Genomic DNA, 21369 nt, shown 5'->3' with positions numbered 1-21369 from the left:
CGCAGTGCGCTTCGTGAGAATCTTTGGCCGGGGACTCTGTGATCCCAACCGCTTCTCCAAAGCCCGCAGAAGGGCACATCCCAACAGACAAAGGAAAATATCTTGTCGTCGTGTGTCGTGGCCTCGTCGTGTAGTGTATAAGCAAAGTTTCGGGTCGTCATCGCTTCAAACAGGATATGTTGCTTCCCTGCGCCGACCCAGTGATAGACTCGCCAAACTCCCATGTGTTATCCACCTGTACGTTTTCCAGTACGTATGCTGGACGTTCCCGATGCCAGCTGGTCCAATGCTGCCAAGTGGCAATCTCCAGACCGTTGCGGAGCCGCGTCCACCGGCTCCTCTGTCAACTGTCGCTCAAACGTCCGTCATTTCCGTGTCGCCATCCAGAGAGGCAATCGCAACAGGCATCATCTCTGCCGGGCCCCAGCTGCCTTCGTAGACTGTGGCTGGAGCATTACGATGCTCGGCGACCCAGCGCAGGCCCTCGAGCTCCAGAACGCGATGGATCTCGGGTCGCTCCGCCGGGTCTTCCGTTGTCATCCACCTCACGATCGAGTCGAGCGAGCTAGGGTGGAAAGACTCCACCATGAATTCGGGCGGCTGGCGCAGCTCCGACCGCTTGAGTGACCCGAAGAGGTTGTTGGCGCTGTGGGAGCCCTCGTCCAGCAATTCGTCACTGTGGCCCGTCGGGTTGCCCGTCGCGTCACGCTGCACCTCGATCGATGGGTTCCATGTAAGGCTTGGAACCTCGGAGAGGTCGCCCGACCTCAGAGCGACCCAAGTAGGGCCATTCTCCGGCAGAGAGCAGTTGGTCGCCATTTCCAGCGTCATGAGCCCCAGTGAAAAGATGTCGGCGGCCTTGCCTGCCTTTCCTCGCAGCATCTCCGGCGCCATGTACTCGCGATCGCCCTCCACGTCGACCTCTTCGGTTGGCGACGTACTGGGCTGGGCGAGGCCAAAGTCTCCAATCTTCAGAGCTCCCTCAAAGGTGATGAGAATATTCGCCGGCTTCATGTCCAGGTGCATGTATCCGATGTCGTGGATCTCTTTCAATCCCTGTACCCAGCGTTAGCGAACCGCTCGTTGCAAGCAGGCAGGAGAGTGCAGCCACTCACCAAGCACAGGTCCTGCAAGATCTTAAAGATGCGGAAGTCATCCAAGCGCCCGCCGCATCCCACAGTGGCCAAAAACTTGTCCAGTGTGCCCTCTTCGCAGAACTCTGTCTGTATATACAAGTGGAAATTGTGTTCCCAGCTGTCGACATATTGAACCACATGCTCGGCATGCGTAAGCGCCTGTAAGGCGAAGACCTCTCGCAGCTTGATCTGCCGATCCTTGTGGCCATGGTAGGCTTGTTTGCTCTTTTTGACGGCAAACACCTGGCCTTTGGCTGGGCTGCGGCTGGGTGTGAAGCTGCCCTCCGAGAACACGTTGGCGTGCTCGAGCTTGGTGACCCGATACACCGTGGAGAACTCGCCGCGGCCGACTTGTTCGACTTTGTCAAAACGCGAGTACAGGCTCGCGTCGACGTCGACGCTGCCTGTGCGACCATTGATTGGCGTCACGAAGATGCTGCTGGTAGATGATCTAAAGTCACGGCCCGCTGTGGGCGTAACGGGAGGCGGCATGCTGCTTTCTCGGTGGTTGTCGGACTCCTGAGAAATGGACAACCGGCTGGTATCGAGAGGCAGCAAGCTCTCCTGGGGAGTCTGGGGCGTCCGCCGCCCGTCAACAGGACTCGCTGGATCAACAGATGCAAGTTTAGTAAATGTACTCTCCGAACGGGGTACGGACAATAGTGAAGTCTGAGGGGCGAGCGGAGACGGTGCCATGATACCCCTGTGGACTCTCGAGCGACTGAATGACGGCCGCGGCGCCAAGCAGGGGGTAGGGGACGGTTCGCGATCGATGGTCGGTGGCCGACTGGCGCACAGTGTTGGCGCCTCGTCGTCCCCGCCCGTCGACTCGCTGACAACGTCGAGATTCGACTTACACGTTGACTCACGCGAAGGAGCAGGCTTCGCGGCCGAAAGGGGGAGGGTGAAGGTTCGGTTCGCGCTCGGGCTCTCGAGCGACTGCTCGCTGAGGTTGCTCAAGCTGGGAGTGAGCGTGTTCTTGGTGGGCGTGGGCGGTATGTCCCCGTCGAGCGCATTGGACAGCTCATTGGACTCGCCAAAGAGCATTCGTTCTTCGCCTTCCAGGCTGAGAAGGCTGCCACGACGAGACCCTTTCGCCGCAGAACCGCGCTGGAAGATGGAGAGGCCCTTTCCAGGCTGGCCAAAGGTGTCTGCCCCACGACTCGATGGCCTGTTGAAAGGCGTAGAAGGGACGCCAGCAAAGGAATTCCGGTTGTTGCCTTTTCTTTTGATTGCACTCCCCGAGATTGGGGGAAAGGTCGCAAACGGATTCGACTGCTTCTTGCAAGGTGTGTCTGGCGGCGCAAACTTCTTCTCATCATCCTCCGGGTTGCGATTTACCTTGGAAATGAGTCCCGTCGAGTTGAAGGCTCCGAACCAAAGCTGATTGGACTGACTTGGTGTCGCAACGGCCTTGGGATAGTCGAACATCGAGCGGGCTGTTGGTCGCGTTGCGTTGAGCGGCAACGAACGAGAGAATGGGTGTGGTTTAGGCTTTTCCACAGCCTGGACGGCAGGTGCGTCGCTAGACGGCTCCTCCGTCAGGCTGTTGCCAGAGTTTGATGTTGTGAGCGACTTCGAGAGAGGGTGAGGTTGGTGGCCCTTGGCATCAAAGCCGTGCGTCGATGCGTTGGGCAGCGGTGTGCCGGACGAGAAGGGACTGTCGCGGGGGACTTGCGGGGGCAAGAAATGCTCCGTCGACAGACGGGGTCTGTTGCGAACGGGTGTCGCTGCTTCGGCGCTCAGCTGTGCAAGCTGACGCTCGCCCGTCCTCCTTCCCCAAGAACCTTTGTCGCCATGTCGCTGCTGCAAGGTGGATTTGCGCAGGGAGGAGGACCGCTTCGGCACATTGGAAACGGGTGACGGGGAGAATAGGGGATCGCGAGCAGCAATGCCTTCCTCCTCGTCGACACCGCCTTCCACAGCCCCCGCCAGCTCATACTCGGGTTGAGAGTCTTCGTGAATGTCGAAGTTGTGGGAACTGCTCGTGTTGGTGCCAAAGATGTTGAAGTCATCCGTTTGTGTGAAGCTTGAAATCCCATGCAAGCTGCGTCGCTTGGCAACAGGGCTGCCCTGATGAGGGTGGTCCAAGTTCATTGTCGCATCACTGCGCTTCAATGCGCCCGTCGTCGTTACCATGTACGGTTCGTTGTTGGCGTCCAGCGCTTTCAGAAACGAATACTGCGACGCAATCCCGGTAACGTCAATGTGCACGCTATGGCGCGCAGGCCGGTCTGAACTCTTGCGGGTTAGTGTGCCAAAGGTAGCTTCGGTGTTCTCCTGCCCGGGAGAAGCAGTCGACGGCGGAGAAGGCGAAGGCGTGTACGACACGTTGGTCGCGTCCGGCGCGGCGCTCAAGGCTCGTTTCAGAGGACTCCTGGGGGAAACGCGGGCTCTGGCGAGCGGCCGCGAGGGCGAGGCTGTTTTTGCGGATTTGGCAGAGCGAAGTGACAGCCGGACGTTTGTGCGCTGCGGCGTGAACGAGGACTGGTGCGAGGTAGACGCGTGCGCTGAAGTCACGGCTGGAGGAGCCGTCTGCGGGTGCGAGGGAGCCAGATGCGGTCGCTGTGGTGTTGGGCCAAAGCGTCGACAGGGCGACTGTGGTGAAGCTTGCTGAGAGCCTTCGGAGCTCTGCGAACTTGCGCGAGACAAGAACTTGGAAGGCGATCTCGAGATGGAGCGTCGCAGGCTGCGGATGCCTGGCGTCACGTCCATGTGATGGGCGTGCGTGGGCGATGGCAGTGCCAGCGTGCCTCCAACACCGTTAGAGAAAGACATTGTGACTGCGCAGGAATGGAATGCAGGTGTTGGCTGCTGTGTAGAAGGGTGTGTTTCGGTGCGGAATGTTGGCGCAGGTGGAGGGGTAGAAGTACAAGCAGTAGCAGTTATACGTGAAGATCGTGCTTGTCGTCTGAAGTCGCTCGAGGGCAACAACAACGATAAGGTTTGTCGGCCGTTGCGTGTATCGGGGCGAAGGTTGTCCGGCGCGAAACGTCAAGTTGCTCGGGCGGATTCGTCGTTATGGGCGTCGTTGATGGCGCCCCAGGGTTCGGCAAGAGTGTAGTTTCGAACAGAGGCTGTCTCGCCACTCTGGCAGCCCTATCCCATGACTTGCAGGAATGATGACTGAAGGTGAGAGAAGCGGCGCTGACGCACCGTCGGCGATCGGAGAGACAAACGTGGCAGCGGCAGGATCAGGCTGGCGCTCCCAAAGTGGTTGATGGTGCGACGTAATGCGAATGGCGTATATGGCGTACAACTAGGTGCAGGCAGCTACCACATAGCGCTTGGTCTGCTGCTGCGCGCTGACTCTCGTCGTGGACACGCGAGCGAGGGTCACGACCCTTTTTTTTGGTGTTGGTGTGCTGACACTGCGTGAATGCGAACCCCTACCGCGGACTCGACGCAACTCGATGCGCGACAACGCTCCCCTTCTCAACACATACCGCGCGCGCGCGGGAAAGGCGTCGATGATTCCAAGGCTGCGGTTGCGACTGCTCGTCAGGGCTCGGGGTCGGGTGCGAGAGGGAATCCAGCAGCGGGCAAGCCAACAGGCACAGAGGCGGCGAACTGGAATGCAGGTACAAAGTCTGCGAGGGAAAAAAGGGCTCTGCCGTAATGGAGGGATGGATGGATGGATGGATGGACGGACGGACTGGCTGGGATGGAGGGAGGGACTGGACACTGGGCGGCGCCCGGCAGGAGCGATCGATAAGTCGGGGCAAGCGTGCGCCGGGCGCGCCTGGCGAGCAGCGGGCAGCGGGCGGCGGGCAGGTGCGTGGGCGCAATCGCGGGTGACGCATTTGTTTACCGTCTTACCCGAACGGGCTAGCGCGACGCGCTGAGACGCGTCTTTCGCGGTGGGCGGGGAGAGTGGGCTGTGGGATGGTGGGCTATGGGCTAACCTCACACCCTGCCCAGCCTGGCCGCCCCCCCCCCCCCCCCTCTCACTGTCTCCCCGTCCTTCCCCTCTCTCTGTGGTGCTGGGGTGTCGCTGGAGCCTTCGAGTGCCTTCCTGTCGCTGCACTGGACCTTGCGTGTAGGATGTACAGTACTACCTTTTTTGCTCGAAGTACGAGCACGAATAGAAATGCCTGGCGGCCCCGCGGGCGGTCCTGTCTGGGCCACCCGGTTCATATGTACCTTGCCCAAGGTACTGTACTGCACGTACGTACATACAAGCAAGGAAGCAAGGCAGTTGGTTGCAACTGACAACTGCTGCTGTACGCTGTCCTTCACGCGTCAAGTGCTTCCCCGGCAAGCAGTGGCAGCTGCGAGTACAGTACTCGTAGGCACCAGGACGAGACGCCGGCCAGACCAGAGCAGAGGGACCTTTTCCTTCACTGCCCACGCTCTCGAGACATTGCATTCCTTGTTTCCTCGAGACACGCACAATGGTCTGTCCGTTGGCCACTGGCTTCCGATCTCCGAACAATAACAAGCAGCTCCTTGTCTGCGGCTCTTGTGCGACTCATGGGCCCGGCCACCCCAGGGACCCCGTCATCCCGTGAACTCTGTGACGGCGTTTGCCAGACCAGAGCCTCGAACCGTCCCGCGGCCCGCCGCTTCTGAGACCGGCGGGGAGACAGAACAGCAGAGGGCAACTTGTTGAGCGCGGCTTCTGCAACGGCCTGCCCTGGCCTGCCCTGGCCTCAGTCTGGACGGCCACCGCCGTTGCACTCACGCACACACAAGCACAGCGCGACCCACCTACTGACGCGCTGCCAGGCCAGGCCAGGCAAGCCAGGGTCCAAGGATCCAGGGACCGCATCCGCCATGCCGCCGTCCGTCCTCCCCATCGCCCCAATGGAATCGCCAGGCCCCAATGCCCGCTGGAGGCATCTTGGACCGCCAGGCCAGGCTTGCCAGGTCCGGCCAGGCCAGACGCAGAGGTCGGGCGGCCAGATGTCGCCTGCCAACCCAGCGCCTGGCCATGACATGTGTCGTCGATCACGAGGCGGTTTCAGACCCGGTCGTCCAAGTGTCGCGCGATTCGCCACCGCCACCCGTCCACGAGGCCCTCGCTCCCCGGCAGTGCGTTATCCTGCCGCCTGCGTGTTTGGCAGCGGGAGGGAAGGGCGTCTCGCGGATCTCAGGCCGAGCATCCGAGTCGCACGTCTTCGCCAGGCGCACGTCAACCCATCGACTGCCAACCAACCTCGTCCCTGGGCCAGGCCAAGCCAGCCCAGGCACCCGCAAAACACACGGCCAATGTTGTGTCCGTGGGACCTGCTGCTGCACTGCAGCGCTCGCATCGTGGCACTGCTCTGCTCTATTCTGCTCTGCTCGACGCACACTGCACTGCGCATCTGCAGCCCCCCTTGCCTCGTCCCCTGCCTCGTCCGTCCTCCCCCAGGGCTGTGCCCAGGCTGGCATCAGTTCTGCGCACCCCCATGGTCGCGTGTCGAGGGTGGTGTGGCAATTTCTGATGATCAAAACAAACAACAAAACATCGCCATCGGGTTGTTGTTTTTAATTTTTATCCAAGCTCTCCACTGCGCAGTGATACGGGGTTTCGAGATTGCGCATTAGATTGCATTTAATTATGAAGGCGGCCGGCGCGCTGACGCCGTGGGATTTCTTCATGCTGGTTCTGCAAAGAAGCCCCCTTTCCCCTTGCAAGTTCATTTCGCTTCCCCGTCGATAGTCCGGGGTCGGGACCCACGACCAAGCGAGCCCGCAACCAGCGCCTCGCTGTTGATGCCGATTGCCTGATCCTCTGATCCTCTGATCAAGGTTATCGTCGTGTCGATTGCGTGGATGAGGCTCTGGGGTCAACCGGCAGACTGACACGAACTCCTTGACGTGCATCTTCGTGACCGGGGGCGGCCTGGCCTGGCCCGTGCCCGAGAAAGGACGAGACGAGTGCACAATGCCCAACCTGCAATGCATGTCACAGTGGTGCTCCGCACGACGAAGAAAATTTTGTGCTGCCGCGCAGGACTCAGCCGACCCATCCATCCTTGCTGTGTTGCACACGCCGTCCGGTGTACGTTTGCGCTCATGTGGAGAATCTTGAGTCTGCTGCTTGACCGCCATATGGGCGCCGTGGGTTTATCGAACGAGCGTGCTGCAGCTAGCGAGAAAAATACTCACCGGCACATGGCACCGTGCTCACCGTTTTCTCTGCGCCGTCTTGTTGAACCCGCCCTGTGATCGAGGCAGCATGCGGCCCGTGGCCAAGATGCGACGTCGAGCGTTCCGGCCCCCGGCCTCGGCTTTGCAAACTGGACGGGCGTGTCGGTGCATATGTGGATCATCAGGTTGACAGTGCACGCCAGTCTCACGCATAGCCATGGCGTGTTTGTTCGTACGGACATATGTACTTGTACTTCGTATCGCTACAGTCGGTCCATTGTGTGCCAGGACAGCCTTTGGCATGGTGGTGTCGATATCGACGTCGGGCCGTGCGTCTCAACGAGGTTGTTTGAGGGCACGTTACCCTGGACCTTGCCCGGCCAGACATGGCGACGGGAAACAGCGACAGCACGTATGATGCGTGCGCATGGAGGATAATATTGGATGCCAGAAACCACGACTGACATGTGGATGTTGTTGTCAATTATACCGAGCCCGTGGTGTCTCCGCGAGGGCCCGCACCAGCGCATTGCTCGGCGGAATTGTGCATGCGTGCGAGGGCATCCGCACCAGATTCCGACACCCAACCACGGCGGGGGCAACGCGCAGCCCGATGCAACAATTCAAGATTGACACATGCGCATGACGACTCAACTGGAGTCAACGGCTTCTCTTATTTCGCAAACTCACTATTTCATGCCGCTTAATTCCAGAGCCTTTGTGTGACCCATGCTATGCATATGCGCTGCCTGGCCCACATAACGATGCCTCATAACATTTCACACTCCCTGCACGATACGGTATTATGTAGGTACGAGTACTGCATCATCAGTAAAACTCCATCTTTTCAAGGTGTATCAGCCCATTGGGCGGCTAGAGGCGAGTCAGTATGCGGCACATGCGCCGGCAAGTGCGGGGGGGACCATATCAAGAGATGAACGCACCGGGATGAACTGCCGCAGCTTGACGCCCGCCTGGCTGAAGACAGCGGCCGTCTCCCTGTCCATGCTGTACCCCTGCGCGTAGACGACCTCGCTGATGCCGACCTGGCAGATCTTGATGCTGCAGGTCAGGCACGGACACGTGTCGCAGTAGAGCACGGCGCCGTCCCTGATTCGCTCGCGGCCGGCCTCGAGCAGGGCGTTCTCCTCGGCGTGAATGCACAGGCACGTGGCGAGGCCGACGCCGGAGCCGCTGCCGTCGTTGCAGCGCGGGCAGCCGCCGTCGGCGCAGTTGCGGATGCCGCGCGGGGTGCCGTTGTAGCCGGTGCTGATGACGCGGCGCTCGCGGCCGACGAGGACGCACCCGACGCGGCGCTTCATGCAGTTGGAGCGCTGGGCGGCGAGCGACGCGAGGGCCATGAAGTACGTGTCCCAGCCGGGCCGGAGGCGGTCCGGGTTCGGGATGTCGAGCTTGCCGAGCGTCGCGTACAGGTGCGCCAGCGAGCTCGACGTGTTGAGCAGCCGCACCGAGGCGCGCGAGATGAGCGGCTGGAAGCCCTCGTGCGCGTCGTACAGGTGCGCGTCGCTGCGCGCGACGAACTCGTCGAGCCCCGCGTCGGCGTCGCCCGGCCGCAGCGCGCGCCGCTGGAAGCGCCGGTAGCGGACCGTCAGGGGCGCGTCCACGGACAGCAGCAGGAAGAAGGGCCGCCGGACGAAGACGTCGAGGACCGCCTCGGTGGGGATGTCGGTCGTGACGAAGCGGCTGCGCCAGCGCTTGGTGACGAACTCAAGCAGCGCCTCGGGGGACGCGAACGTGTAGTGCTGCGGCGGCGGCGGCGACGACCGAGGGTGCAGCGCCAGCGACGCCGTCGACGCGTGGTTCTTGGTGTCGGAGTCGACGGGGGAGGAGGGGGCAAGGGCGCTCGACGTCAGGGCGCCGTTGAAGGCCGCTGGCGGTGGCGAGGGCGAGCTCGACTCTTCGTTGCCGGGCGGAGGCTCTGCTGGGTTGGCTTGCGCGAGATAGAGATGCTTGAAGCCATGGTGCTCGACCAGATACTGGGCCACCGTCTTCTTGCCCGAGCAGATGCCTGCAAGATAGCCGGCTCGTCAGCGTCCAGGTCAACAACGGTGATGGCCAATGGCAAAGTTGGGTGTTCACCTCCGCAGATTCCAATCAGCATCGTGAGCCCTCCAATTCCGCCAGTGTTTGCTTCGAGGTTCAACGGCGCGACGTGGGGTCTCGTTGTGCCTCGTGCAGCAGGTGTCGCGGTGAGAAGCGCGGCTTGACGCGTGGGTGAGGCGTCGGCAGTTAAAAATGTGGGGGGTTGTCGCGCAAACACGCGACATAGTTTTAAGGGTCCATCGGCTGACGTAGATGGATGCCGCCGCCAGGTCCCATCGGGTACGGGTGTGGTAAAGTATATTGTCGCGTACACCGTCCGTCCTTGACGGACATGCGCCAGTTATGCATTCCTGATGCGTTGCATGGCTGTTCGATCCGTGACATCTGGAGCAACCTATGCTGAAGGGGCGCTTTATGGCATCGACCTAAGATGCTGGGCTTGGGTCCCGATGTCGCCCCCCCGGGTTGGAGCAGGCGAGGGGCTGACCTGGCGATATCGCACATATGCTCCGGTACATGCAGATGTCTGGGCTGCTAATAGACGCACGTAGAAGGCTTCTGTGTTCCTGCCGCACTGCTCCGCAGTAGTGGTAACGCTGGCAAGTTACCCGGCATTAGAAGTGCAACAGGCGCATTTACACAACCACCGGGTGGACAAATAGCTGCGCTGGAGACGGCTAGATCTTCGGCAGATGATTAAGGTACCTTATCAGGCCAGAGACCGTTTGGCTACCGCAAGTCCATCCCGTTCGGCCGACTTCGTAGCTACGTATTATGTACTGCTACCTACCCCAGACCCCGTTGTACGTGCCTCCGTACAATGGGTGCACTCGTGTGGACGTCGCCTGCGGATGCTTGGAGAGACAAGCTGGGGTGAATTATCATCACGGGTTTGCCATGGATACAGTCGCTCAGCTCATGAGAAACCTGGTCATCGTCGGGCCTTGTCGCCACGTTAGACGCTCGCTGTGCTGCAGGATTCCTGGTGGATATTTCTACATGTTCCAAAACTGCTAGCACGTAATGCACCACAGCATCCCCCACTGATGAGGGAGATGGACCAGACCCTCTCTTTTCACTTGGTCCGGACGGCGAAAGCGGGAATAAAAACCAAAAAAATTGGCAAATTATATAGCAGAGCTACTTGCAAGGACGTGCAGGATCCTGGCTCTTGAGTGAGCTCAAGGGCAAAAAAGAAAATCTTCTCCGGTACAGGGAATCGAACCCTGGGCTGCTCGGTGAGAGCGAGCGATGTTAGCCACTACACCATACCGGATGTTATGCTTGTTGTTGGATGGGACGGCATTATTTGTAATCATGAACCTTTGCAAATTTCCGAACCTTTAGCGACCACTATTCCTCGGCCGCTGGATCTAGCAGGAGGCCTCAAAGTACACGCAAGTAGCGAAGGCACGTTGGACCGTTTCGAAGGAATCCGCTCCTGTTACTCGGCTGCGTCATCCATATCCGTTTCGAAGCTGCCTCGGCGCCGCGGAACCGTCCTGCATAGGTACCTAAGCAAGCTTGGCCTCAGCCAGAACCTGGAAGGTACCCGGGCGCCCGCCAGGCGGCGCGCAGGGCTACCCCAGGCACTAATGGAAGGTAGCTGCGACCCCGCGGCGGGGCATCGACAGCCGCCCAGCGCCTGCGTCGACTCATGCCGCCGCATCATCTGCCTGGAACCTCAGCTCGTGATGCTTATTTACGCTCCGTCATCTGACATCTCGCCTACTTTACCGTGCGCACGCCCTCATTTCATCGCGACCCATCTCGTTACCCCACGGCGACTCCTCATCAGCAGCTTCAGAGATTAGCAGTCTTCGTCCCCTGCGCGCCGTTTCCTCCTCGCCGACACGCCCGTCTTTGTCGCTCCGCTCGTCAAACACGGTGCGGACCTGCAGTCTCCCCATCTTGCCTGACCGCGCGCGGCCGTCGAGACGTCGGCGCAGCCATCATGGCAGCTCCTCTCCAGTTCGCGACGTTTACGTCGGAGATTGAGCTGCCCTTCTACTCGGCGCTTTTTGCGTCCAAGCTCGACTATGACAAGCTGGACGACTCGGCGCGCAACGTGCTGGGCCTGTACGAGCCTCGCGTCGAGCAGCCGGAGGCCAGCTGCCGCATGCAGATTCTTGGGAACGCCCTCACGAGCCAGCAGTGAGTTTTGAATCCATGCTCCTCTGTGTTCTCTCACTTTGCTGACCGGGACAGCTCACCTCTTGGATCCGCGCGCGGCGAGGGCATCATCAAGAATGTGAACACGCTCGAGGGCTTCAAGAACATGGACAAGGCCGCCATGCTCAAGACGGCTGGACGACAGGTAAGTCAAGTCCCCCTTGGCCCTTGCGAATCAATACTGACATGGCAAGATTTGGGACGCCATCAACGATGGCACCATCTACTCGGTCCCCTCGCTTCTCTCTTCGTTTGTCATCCTCTCGTACGCGGATCTCAAAAAGTACAAGTTCACGTACTGGTTCGCCTTCCCTGCGCTGCACTCGGATCCCCAGTGGAAACGGTCTGGCCCCAGTGAGCGCTTCAGCGCGGATGAGAGCACCGCGCTCGTCGACAGAGTGGGGACGTGGCGGTACAGCGTCGACAGCCGCGAGCATGGATTTTTTCTTGCCAAGAAGGTGCGTGGTCAGGCGGGTGACACCGACGATAGCGAGGCGGGACAGAAACTCGACTTCAAGTGGGAGGTGGCATCACTGCGCCGATTTGAAGAGGGATTCTTCAAGAACGTCGCCGAGGAAGACCAGTATGTCGCTTTTGTCGATCCGTCAACATATCCCGAAGGCCCCGGCTGGCCGCTGCGAAATCTCCTGGTCCTCATACGGCAACGCTTCCACCTCTCCAAGGTCAAAATTCTGTGTTACAGAGACACGTGGGCGAAGAGGCACGAAGCGCGCAGCGTCGTCTTACCTATCCAGATGGAGGCTGTCGACACCATGGAGCTTGACGAGATGCCTAAAGTCACAGGATGGGAGAGGTCCAAGAACGGGAAGCTTCAGGCCCAGCAAGTGAACCTCGGGGAGTACATGGACCCGGCGCGACTGGCCGATTCTTCCGTCGATTTGAATCTCAAACTGATGAAGTGGCGGCTCGCTCCTGAGCTCGATCTCGAGGGCATCAAAAACACAAAGTGCCTCTTGCTTGGAGCAGGCACTCTGGGAGGTTATGTTTCGAGAAACCTACTTGGCTGGGGTGTCCGAAAGATTACGTTTGTCGACTACGGACGGGTCTCCTTTTCCAACCCGGTGCGACAGCCGCTCTTCGAATTCGAGGACTGCACCGACGGCGGCAAGCCCAAGGCGGCTCAAGCGGCAGCTATGCTGGAGAGAATCTACCCAGGGGTGGAAACGGAAGGACACTCGTTGTCAGTACCCATGCTTGGTCACCCGTTTACAGACGAAGCCAAGACCAAGGCCGACTTGGAGAAGCTCGAGGGCTTGATTCAAGAGCACGATGTGATCTTCTTGCTCATGGATAGTCGCGAGTCGCGATGGCTGCCGACAGTCATTGGAAAGGCAACGGGAAAGATTGTGATGAATGCGGCGCTGGGGTTCGACTCATACGTGGTGATGCGACATGGATCCGAAGCCAAGGAAGGCGAGCCGTCGTTAGGCTGCTACTTTTGCAACGACGTCGTAGCTCCGGCTGATGTGAGTGCAAGACGCAAAACCCCCGTTGGCAAGAGCCTAGCTAACAGTCAGCCCAGTCGATGAAGGATCAGACACTCGACCAGCAATGTACGGTGACTCGACCAGGAGTCGCAGCCATTGCTTCGGCCCTCCTCGTGGAGCTCCTGACCAGCCTCTTACAACACCCACTGCGGCAGGACGCTCCGGCGCCGCAGATCAGCCACGGCGCGATTCCCGAGCGAGACCCCCCGGAACACCCCCTCGGCCTCGTGCCCCATCAGATTCGGGGTTTCGTGTCTACGTTTCAGAATATGGTGATCCGCGGACAGTCGTACGACAGCTGCAGCGCCTGCAGCCCCAAAGTCCTGGACGCTTACCGCCAGGACGGATGGAGCTTCGTGAGGCGCGCTCTCCAGGAGAAGGACTACGTCGCCGAGCTGTCGGGCTTAGCCGAGGTGCAGCGACGTGCAGAGGAGATGGCGGCGAATGTGGACTGGGAGGAAGATGACGAGGTGGTGGAGGAGGGCGAGGGCGAGTTGATCTGAGGAGCGAGGCCGCCGCCGCCCGACCGACGGGCAGAGGCTGCTTGCCGAGAGACGGACGCATCGTTAGAGCTGGCGTTTTAGGGCAACAAACAAGTTGGGTTTCTGGTTAGACGTGTTAGTTTTAGCTCGCTGCGTTAGCAAGTAGTTCAAGGCGGTGTCGAGGCGCCTCAAGTTTTGTTTCGCCTTTTCTATCTCAGCGGGTCAGCGTTGGCAAGAACTGAGGTAGTAAGTACTGTCACCCACGGCGAGTACGTTGCAATGCACACACTGAAGTGGCCTGCCTGGCGCGTCCCCGGCTCCGCCCGGGTTTCTGTCCGCTACGTAGCTGGCAATCGGAGTGGCGTTGGCTGCTAGCTGAGCTGCCTGCCGTGCCAAGGACGACGTTTAGATCCGGCATATTGCCAGGCGACGAGTATTCCAGGTTGGGCACATTTCACCACAGCCTCTGACGTAGGGGGAGGCCATGAGGCGCCCCGGAGCAAAACTGCCCACGCGGCCTACCTCTACTACGTTGGGTACCTAACGTTGGTAGTTAGGCGCTACCTAGTATCGCGTCTCGAGGCTGGGGCTGGCAGCATCGTCATTGTTTTCTCAGCGGCCGAGCAGCAGCAGGATGCGATGGCCAACCGCCTGGGGTACATTGGGTGTGTACCTACGTGCCTGCGTATACTTCAGTAAATTATATAGTACTAGACTTTGGCAGAGCTCAAGACCTCATATCGTATGTACAGACTTGCTTGACTCGCGCCCGCAGACGCATTATTCCCTTTCAAACCGCGGGCTTGCAGGGGCACGCCCACGCAAGGAAGATCTGCAGCAGCAAATACTCAGCGACCGGGACATGCTTGATTTCCCTTGCCACGCCCCCTTGCGCGACCCCCACGGAAGCACAAAGGAACAAACCTTCATCCCCCTCCCCGGCAGATCGCCCCGTGGGGTCCGCCGGCTCAACGACCGGATGATGTGAGCTGCCTGCCTGGTGCTTCGGTTTCCCCGCGTTTCTTCGAGTCCCACTTGCGACGGAGCAAGTGCCCGATTCAAGATGACTGCTCCAGGTCGCACGGTCCGGGGGGCCACGGCCGCGCTGGCAGCAACACGCCAAGTCGCGCACCACGCTGACTGATTGTCCAGCGCGTGATCTTTGATGATGAGATGGCGGCTCGTTGAGTCGGCAACCGACGTTGCTTTCTGCGAGACCGGCGGCGCAGCTCCCGTACGATGGACGCGCCGAGTTCTGTAGCCAGCCAGCCAGCCACCTTTGTCCAGACGTGCATGTCGGCACGGGGAGCTGTCCGTCCGTGCCTCGTCTGCGGCGGGTGGTGATCCTTGCTGCTTCGAGGTCCTACCTCGGGGTATTATCGTTGGGTGGCGGGGGGGACGGAGGGAGGGAAAGCGCACGAATCCCGCCAGACGGACACGGTGCTCGCGGGCCTGTTCGATGGGACGCAACGCAACGCAACGCACCCATCACTTATATTGGCGGGTTTCCTCCCGTGCCACTCGGCGGGCCTGGTGCAACCCAGAGCTCACCGCGTCTCAACTCCACGCCGCGCCCCCCTTGCATCCTCTCACCTCCGTCAAGTACAAACGAGCCTCTTGTGGTCGACCGTCGCTCGTCGCTCGCTCGCTGGCGTTGCGAGCAGAGAGAACAAGTCAACATGGCGGAGCAGGAGAACAAGCCCACCATGGATCCCGCGCCGGCGGCTGTCGACGGCGCCGCCGACAACGACGTCGCCATCGAGAAGGAACAGCTCCAGCACCTCGACCGGGCCAGCACAAAGGACGGCCCGCGGCCCTTCCAAGCCCCCGAGATCATCCGCAGCATGAGCCCCGAGGACCGCGACGCGTTCGAGAAGAAGCTCGTCCGCAAAATTGACCTTCGCCTGCTGCCTATGATCATCCTCATGTACATCCTCAACTACATTGACCGGTAAGCTCTCTCGCCGTGGATGCGGGTCCCGCGCCTCGTTGCTCATCCTGCGTCTTAGGAACAACATTGCGTCGGCGCGGCTGGCTGGGCTCGAGGATGACTTGAAGCTCAACGAAAGCGGCACACAATTTAATGTATGGTCACGCCTTCTGTGCGGCATGTGATTTCGGCATTTTGCTGACCTTGCACAGACCGCCGTTAGTATCCTGTTTGTGGGATACCTCCTCATGCAGGTGCCGTCCAATTTGCTCCTGAACAAGATGGGAAAGCCTGGCAAATATCTCCCAGCCTGCGTATGCTGCTCGCCTCCGTGCTCGTTGCGCCTGTCGCTGACCGCCATGTAGATGGCCGTCTGGGGCATCATCTCGACAGCCACGGCCGCGTGCCACTCATTTGGTGGCCTGGTCGCGGCACGATTCTTCCTCGGCTTCGTCGAGGCCGCATACTTTGTGAGCGCGAACCCCAAGGACACAAACCCCCCAAGCGCCTTCGGCTAACAGCCAGTCGACAACCAGCCCGGGTGCCTCTACTACCTGAGCTGCTGGTACACGCGCAAGGAGCTCAGCGTCCGCACGACGTACCTGTACGCCGGGTCCCTCATCTCGGGTGCCTTCTCGGGCCTCATCGCCGCGGGCATCACGAGCAACATGGACGGCGCCAAGGGCCTCCGCGCCTGGCGCTGGCTCTTCATCATCGAGGGGGCCATCACCATCGTCGTCGCCATCGCCGCCTTCTGGATCCTGCCCGACTTCCCGCGCACCACCAAGTGGCTTGACGAGAAAGAGACGGCGCTGGCCGCCTGGCGCCTCGAGGAAGACATTGGCCAGGACGACTGGGTCAACTCGGAGGAGCAGACGTTCTGGCATGGCTTCAAGCTGGCGCTCGAGGACGTCAAGATGTGGGTTCTGGTGAGTCTGGAGGAGCTCCCTGCGCGGCCAGATGTGTGAGACGCGAACGGGGTGCTAAGAAAAGTGTGCAGCTCGTCTTGCTGTTTGGCAACATCTCGGCCGCATCCATCACCAACTTCTTCCCGACCGTCGTGGCGACGCTCAAGTACAGCAATGTCATCACGCTGCTCCTGACCGCGCCGCCCTACTGCCTCGGCGTCATCACCACGTTCGCAAACGCATGGCACGCCGACCGCACGGGCGAGCGCTTCTACCACATCACGCTGCCGCTCTGCCTCGCCATGGTGACCTTCATCATCGCCGCCGCCACCACCAACACGGCCGCGCGATACACCGCCATGATGCTCATGGTGAGTGCCTACCAGGGCCACCTTGACCTGCCGAAGTGAGTCGCGAAGCTGACCCGCCCTGTAGATCCCCGGGCTGTACAGCGGCTTCACCACCGCGCTGGCGTGGATCAGCAACACGCTGCCTCGCCCGCCGGCCAAGAGGGCCGCGGCGCTGGCCTTCATCAACGCCGTGGGAAACGCCACGTCCATTTACACGGCGTACCTGTACCCCAAGTCGGCCAAGCCGGGCTACACCGGCGCCTTCATTCACAACTGCGTGCTGTGCGCCGTGGCCATCGCGGCTGCCTTTGTGCTGAAGCTCATGCTGGTGAGGCTCAACAAGAAGCTCGACAGGGGCGAGCGCGTCGAGGGGGCTATCAACGCCGCGCCGGGAGAGGCGGTCGAGCACGGCTTCCGGTTTCTCGTCTAGAATTGCGGGCCAGAGAGGAGAGAATTGGCGGGCCGAGCGTGGGAAATGGCGCCAAGAGCAGCGCGATGTTGAAGAACTAGTTGACTGCTGCCACAATTTGAGACTTACTACGCCCCTCCGCCGTGCCCAGGACATGATGCGGGTTGTGATATCCCGTTGCATGTGCGATATTTCTTCTTGTATCGTGCACCTGCGCATTCTTCTGTGTCTTTTATGTCTGTTGCATCCGTCTTGCGCTCGGCGCCGTCCGTACCCTCTGCGCCATGAGCAGTCAGGTTGCTCAAGATTCAATCTCGGTGAGCGAGGACTCCGAATTGTCCAAGTCATCCAGCTTTTCGATGGCTGAAGTGAACACCCAATGCAGAGGCACTCCAGTCACCATGAGCGACGATTTCGGGTGGGTTGCGTAGAAACTGTAGATGCTACGAGCTCTTCAAGTGGTCGTAGTCTTTCTCTCCATTTGCCTACTTGTTTGTTGGGCCGGCGTCGCACTTGCAAGGTCTCAGTTGAGCGAGACCGAATTCTGATTCTGACCATCATCGATCATTTTGCACGAGTAGTGGCCTTGGAGAGAACGGGCTTAGAACAGGCCTCGACGAGCAAAAGCGATGTTAAAAGACAACAGCCAACCAAGGCTACATGATAGTACAATACTTCGTGCGGCTTGCGGCGACGGGCACAACAGGCCGACATGGGTCAATGACTGCTGTTCACCAGGGCATGAAGTCTGTAACCCAGGACATCCGACCGTACTAGGTAGGAACTCGATGCAACAAAGTGCATGGAAAAAGCGGCACCTGTCGAGCCGCACTTCGTTTGCACAATGGCGGGTGGAAGCTGTGAGGAGGCGAGGACACTGAGGACACTCAGTGATGAGCCTGTGATAGTGCATGTTAACGTGAGGTCAGGTCACGTGCTCACGCACCTCAAGTGTTAAGTGATTCGCGTCTCGCCCGACCCGACGCGCTTCAGCCTGGAGCTGCCCCGCGGCAACCTCACGGCAATGTCTCGCAAAGGCAAGCAGCCCGCCATCGACTTGCTCGACGACGAGGGAAGCGCCTCAGATCCTGACGATGAATTGATCGGCAACGCCTCCCATGAAACCCGCAAACGAAAAGTCGAGGTGGAGGCGGAGGAAAAGGTCCAGTGGACAGACGACTCCGATGGCGCCACCATGAAACCGAAGAAACGACGGGCCAAGCGCAAGTCGACGGCAAAGAAACGCGACACATCGGGCGTCCATGGCGAGGCTCAAGCGGCGCCCGAGGACGACCTCGAACTGGCCGGGATCCCCGATTATCTGCAGGAGCGGAGGCGGGCTTTCGATGCTGATAAGAAGCTGCATCACGAGGCCGCACTCATGCTACCCCCAGACTACTCGGACATCGACTTTGACGAATCTTCCAGGCTCGGAGAGCTAAAGGAGCGCCCGGTCTTTGATGCATCTAGCGGCATCAAACCATCGCGGCCCTACAAGGATATTGAGCTCCCTCAGTCCGCTGGCCTTATTCCCGCCTCCATCGCTCAGTATTTGCGCGACTACCAGGTTGCAGGTGTCAGGTTCCTGCATCGAAAGTTCGTGTATCAGGAAGGCGGTATCCTGGGCGATGACATGGGCCTAGGAAAGACTGTCCAAGTTGCCGCTTTCTTGACTGCCGCCTTTGGCAAAACGGGCGACGAGCGCGATGACAGGCGTATGCGAGAGATCCGCTTCTGCAGCGGCCGCTGGTATCCGCGGATACTCGTCATCTGCCCTGGCTCCCTCATCATGAACTGGAAGAACGAAATGAACCGCTGGGGTTGGTGGCACATCGATGTCTTTCATGGCGCAAACAAAGAAGATGTGCTTGGCACCGCGCGCTCCGGACTCTTGGAAATCATGATCACCACCTACGACACGTACAAGAACAGCCGCAGCTCCATCAACATGGTCCAGTGGGATGCTGTGATTTGCGACGAGTGCCACCGCCTCAAGGACAGATACTCGGAAACAACCAAGGCTCTGGCTGAAGTCAACGCTCTGTGCCGCATTGGCCTTACTGGAACCGCCATACAGAACAAGTACGAGGAGCTGTGGACGCTGCTCGACTGGACGAATCCTGGCCATTTCGGTACCAAGTCAGAGTGGTCACAGACAATCACGAAACCGCTGACCGTTGGCCAGTCTCACGACGCAACTGGTGCGCAGCTTAGTCTTGCGAGACAGACGGCCAAGAAACTGGTCCAGAATCTGTTGCCCCGCTACTTTCTACGGCGGATGAAGACCCTCATCGCAGACCAACTGCCCAAAAAGACGGACCGCGTCGTATTTTGTCCTCTCACGGAGCTGCAGCTCGAGGCCTACCAGAATTTTCTCTCCAGCTCAGAGCTTGAGCTCCTGCGGACCGTGTCGGACCACTGCGAGCATGGCGAGAAGAAGGGTTGGTGCTGCCGTAAACATCTACCCAACGGTAGCACGTGGCAGCAAATCGTATTCCCTAGCATCATGGTCCTGCAGAAGCTTGCCAACCATCTCACCCTCCTTGTCCCCTCAACAACAGATCTGGAGCCTCGGCACAGGAACGAGCTCGCAACCCTGCAGACCTGCATGCCAGACACGTGGAAAGAACTGTACGAACAAAGGGATCAGATTAGGAATCTGGTCAACCCCGAATTCTGTGGCAAATGGAAGGTCCTCAAAAAGCTGCTCAAGTTCTGGCATGGCAGCGGAGACAAGGTCCTCGTCTTCTCTCATAGCGTTCGCTTTCTGCGGATCCTGCAGCACCTGTTCACCAACACCAGCTACAATGTCAGCTACCTGGACGGCTCGCTGTCGTACGAGCAGCGGCAAGACGTGGTGGACACGTTCAACTCGGACCCTACGCAGTTTGTCTTCCTTATCTCCACCAAGGCGGGAGGTGTCGGTCTGAACATTACCTCCGCGAACAAGGTCGTCATCATCGACCCGCACTGGAACCCTTCGTACGACTTGCAAGCTCAGGACAGGGCGTACCGCATTGGACAGACCCGCGACGTCGAGGTGTTCCGGCTCATATCCCTCGGTACAGTCGAGGAGATTGTGTACGCCCGGCAGATCTACAAGCAGCAGCAAGCCAACATTGGCTACACTGCCTCGTCGGAGCGGCGCTACTTCAAGGGTGTTCAGCAGGACACCGAGAGGAAGGGCGAAATTTTCGGGCTCGCCAACATCTTTACCTATCACAGCGACAGCGGGCTGCTCCGGGACATCGTCAACAAGACCAACATCGCAGAAGCCAAAGCTGGCGTTCACCTCGCGGATGTGGACATGGAACAGGCAGCCAAGGACGAGGAGAGCCTCAGCATGGTGAAGAAGGAAGAAGCGGACAATGACGATGGCGGTATCGGTCAGCTGGCGGCGCTGCTGACTGCCGAAAATCAGGAGAGGCTACTTCGGTCGCAGAAGTCGACCGTACCGAAAACAGACGCGATTCAGGCCATCCTCACATCGGCAGGGGTCGAGTATACACACGACAACTCGGAGGTCGTCGGCACGTCCAAGGTTGAGGAGCAGCTCTCGCGGCGGGCTGAACTCGCGACATACGCTGCTGGAGACGCCGAGGGGCACAGCGCGCTCTTCGCCGAGACCGAGGAGGAGGAGGGCGATGAGCTGCACAGCGTCTACCGGCCGCCGGAGGATGTGTGCCTGCGCCAATTCTGCGAGATGGCACGCGAGTTTGGCTTCAAGAATGCGCTTACCTTTGCCCCTATTGTGGAGACGTGGTCATCCGAGACGAGGCGGACTTGCCTCGGCGCGTTCTACAGGAGGCGAGAAGCAGCGCTGGCAAGGGCTGAAGCTGCGAAGAGGGAAGACAGTGACGAGAAGAAGGCTGTCAAAGACGACGAAGAATCAAAGGCTTTCAAGGATGAGGACGAGTCCAAAGTGTCGAAAGAAGAGGACGAAATGAAGACGTTGAAAGACGAGGACGTCAAGGATGTGACGAAGCACGCAGACCTGGAGCTCGAGCCCAAAGATGAAGGGGACAGGAAAGACGTCAAATTAGAACCTGGGCCCATAACGCCATACATCAAAGCGGAGGGCATCAAGGACGAAACGGTGAAGGACGAAACAAAACCCCACGGTCTCAAAATGGAGGACGCCGGTGCGGAAGATGACGATGTCAAAAGGTCAATCAAGCACGAACTGGCGGGCAGCGAAGAAAAGGTCAAGGTAAAGCTGGAAGAGGGAAAGTCGAAGAGGACATCGATATTCCTGCTCGACGATGACGACGACGACGAATTGTAGCTACTTGAGATGGACGGAAGATACCCCTAAATGGAACTACGAGCAAA

General features: G+C 59.6%; 5 protein-coding genes and 1 non-coding gene across 6 annotated transcripts; 3 read left to right on the top strand and 3 right to left on the bottom strand.

Moving 5' to 3' along the window:
- Positions 1–354: 354 nt before the first annotated feature.
- PLICBS_002048 (uncharacterized protein) lies at positions 355–3914 on the bottom strand (the record flags this gene model as incomplete). Its single annotated transcript, XM_065599943.1, has 2 exons — positions 355–1056; positions 1116–3914. 2 exons carry the CDS (start codon positions 3912–3914, stop codon positions 355–357), a joined length of 3501 nt encoding a protein of 1166 aa, XP_065456015.1.
- Positions 3915–8042: 4128 nt separating this feature from the next.
- PLICBS_002047 (deoxycytidine monophosphate (dCMP) deaminase) lies at positions 8043–9336 on the bottom strand (the record flags this gene model as incomplete). Its single annotated transcript, XM_065599942.1, has 3 exons — positions 8043–8087; positions 8159–9243; positions 9315–9336. The coding sequence occupies 3 exons, from the start codon at positions 9334–9336 to the stop codon at positions 8043–8045; spliced, it is 1152 nt and encodes a 383-aa protein (XP_065456014.1).
- Positions 9337–10482: 1146 nt separating this feature from the next.
- PLICBS_002046 lies at positions 10483–10554 on the bottom strand. The gene has a single exon. It is a non-coding gene; the product is annotated as a tRNA-Glu (tRNA).
- Positions 10555–11232: 678 nt separating this feature from the next.
- On the top strand, positions 11233–13461 carry PLICBS_002045 (autophagy protein 7; the record flags this gene model as incomplete). The annotated part of the gene is made up of 4 exons (XM_018321668.2): positions 11233–11432; positions 11487–11595; positions 11645–12937; positions 12994–13461. The coding sequence occupies 4 exons, from the start codon at positions 11233–11235 to the stop codon at positions 13459–13461; spliced, it is 2070 nt and encodes a 689-aa protein (XP_018179147.1).
- A 1658-nt stretch (positions 13462–15119) lies between these two features.
- On the top strand, positions 15120–17058 carry PLICBS_002044 (uncharacterized protein; the record flags this gene model as incomplete). The annotated part of the gene is made up of 7 exons (XM_018321666.2): positions 15120–15391; positions 15450–15525; positions 15583–15684; positions 15736–15840; positions 15907–16299; positions 16371–16649; positions 16714–17058. 7 exons carry the CDS (start codon positions 15120–15122, stop codon positions 17056–17058), a joined length of 1572 nt encoding a protein of 523 aa, XP_018179145.2.
- Positions 17059–18061: 1003 nt separating this feature from the next.
- On the top strand, positions 18062–21322 carry PLICBS_002043 (uncharacterized protein; the record flags this gene model as incomplete). The annotated part of the gene is made up of 1 exon (XM_018321665.2): positions 18062–21322. One exon carries the CDS (start codon positions 18062–18064, stop codon positions 21320–21322), a length of 3261 nt encoding a protein of 1086 aa, XP_018179144.2.
- Positions 21323–21369: the final 47 nt, after the last annotated feature.

Source organism: Purpureocillium lilacinum (genome assembly GCF_023168085.1).
Source record: "Purpureocillium lilacinum CBS 284.36 DNA, scaffold_2, whole genome shotgun sequence".
Lineage (NCBI taxonomy): Eukaryota > Fungi > Ascomycota > Sordariomycetes > Hypocreales > Ophiocordycipitaceae > Purpureocillium > Purpureocillium lilacinum.
The sequence above is the reverse complement of the archived record's forward strand: the minus strand, read 5'-3'. Positions and strand labels throughout refer to the sequence as shown.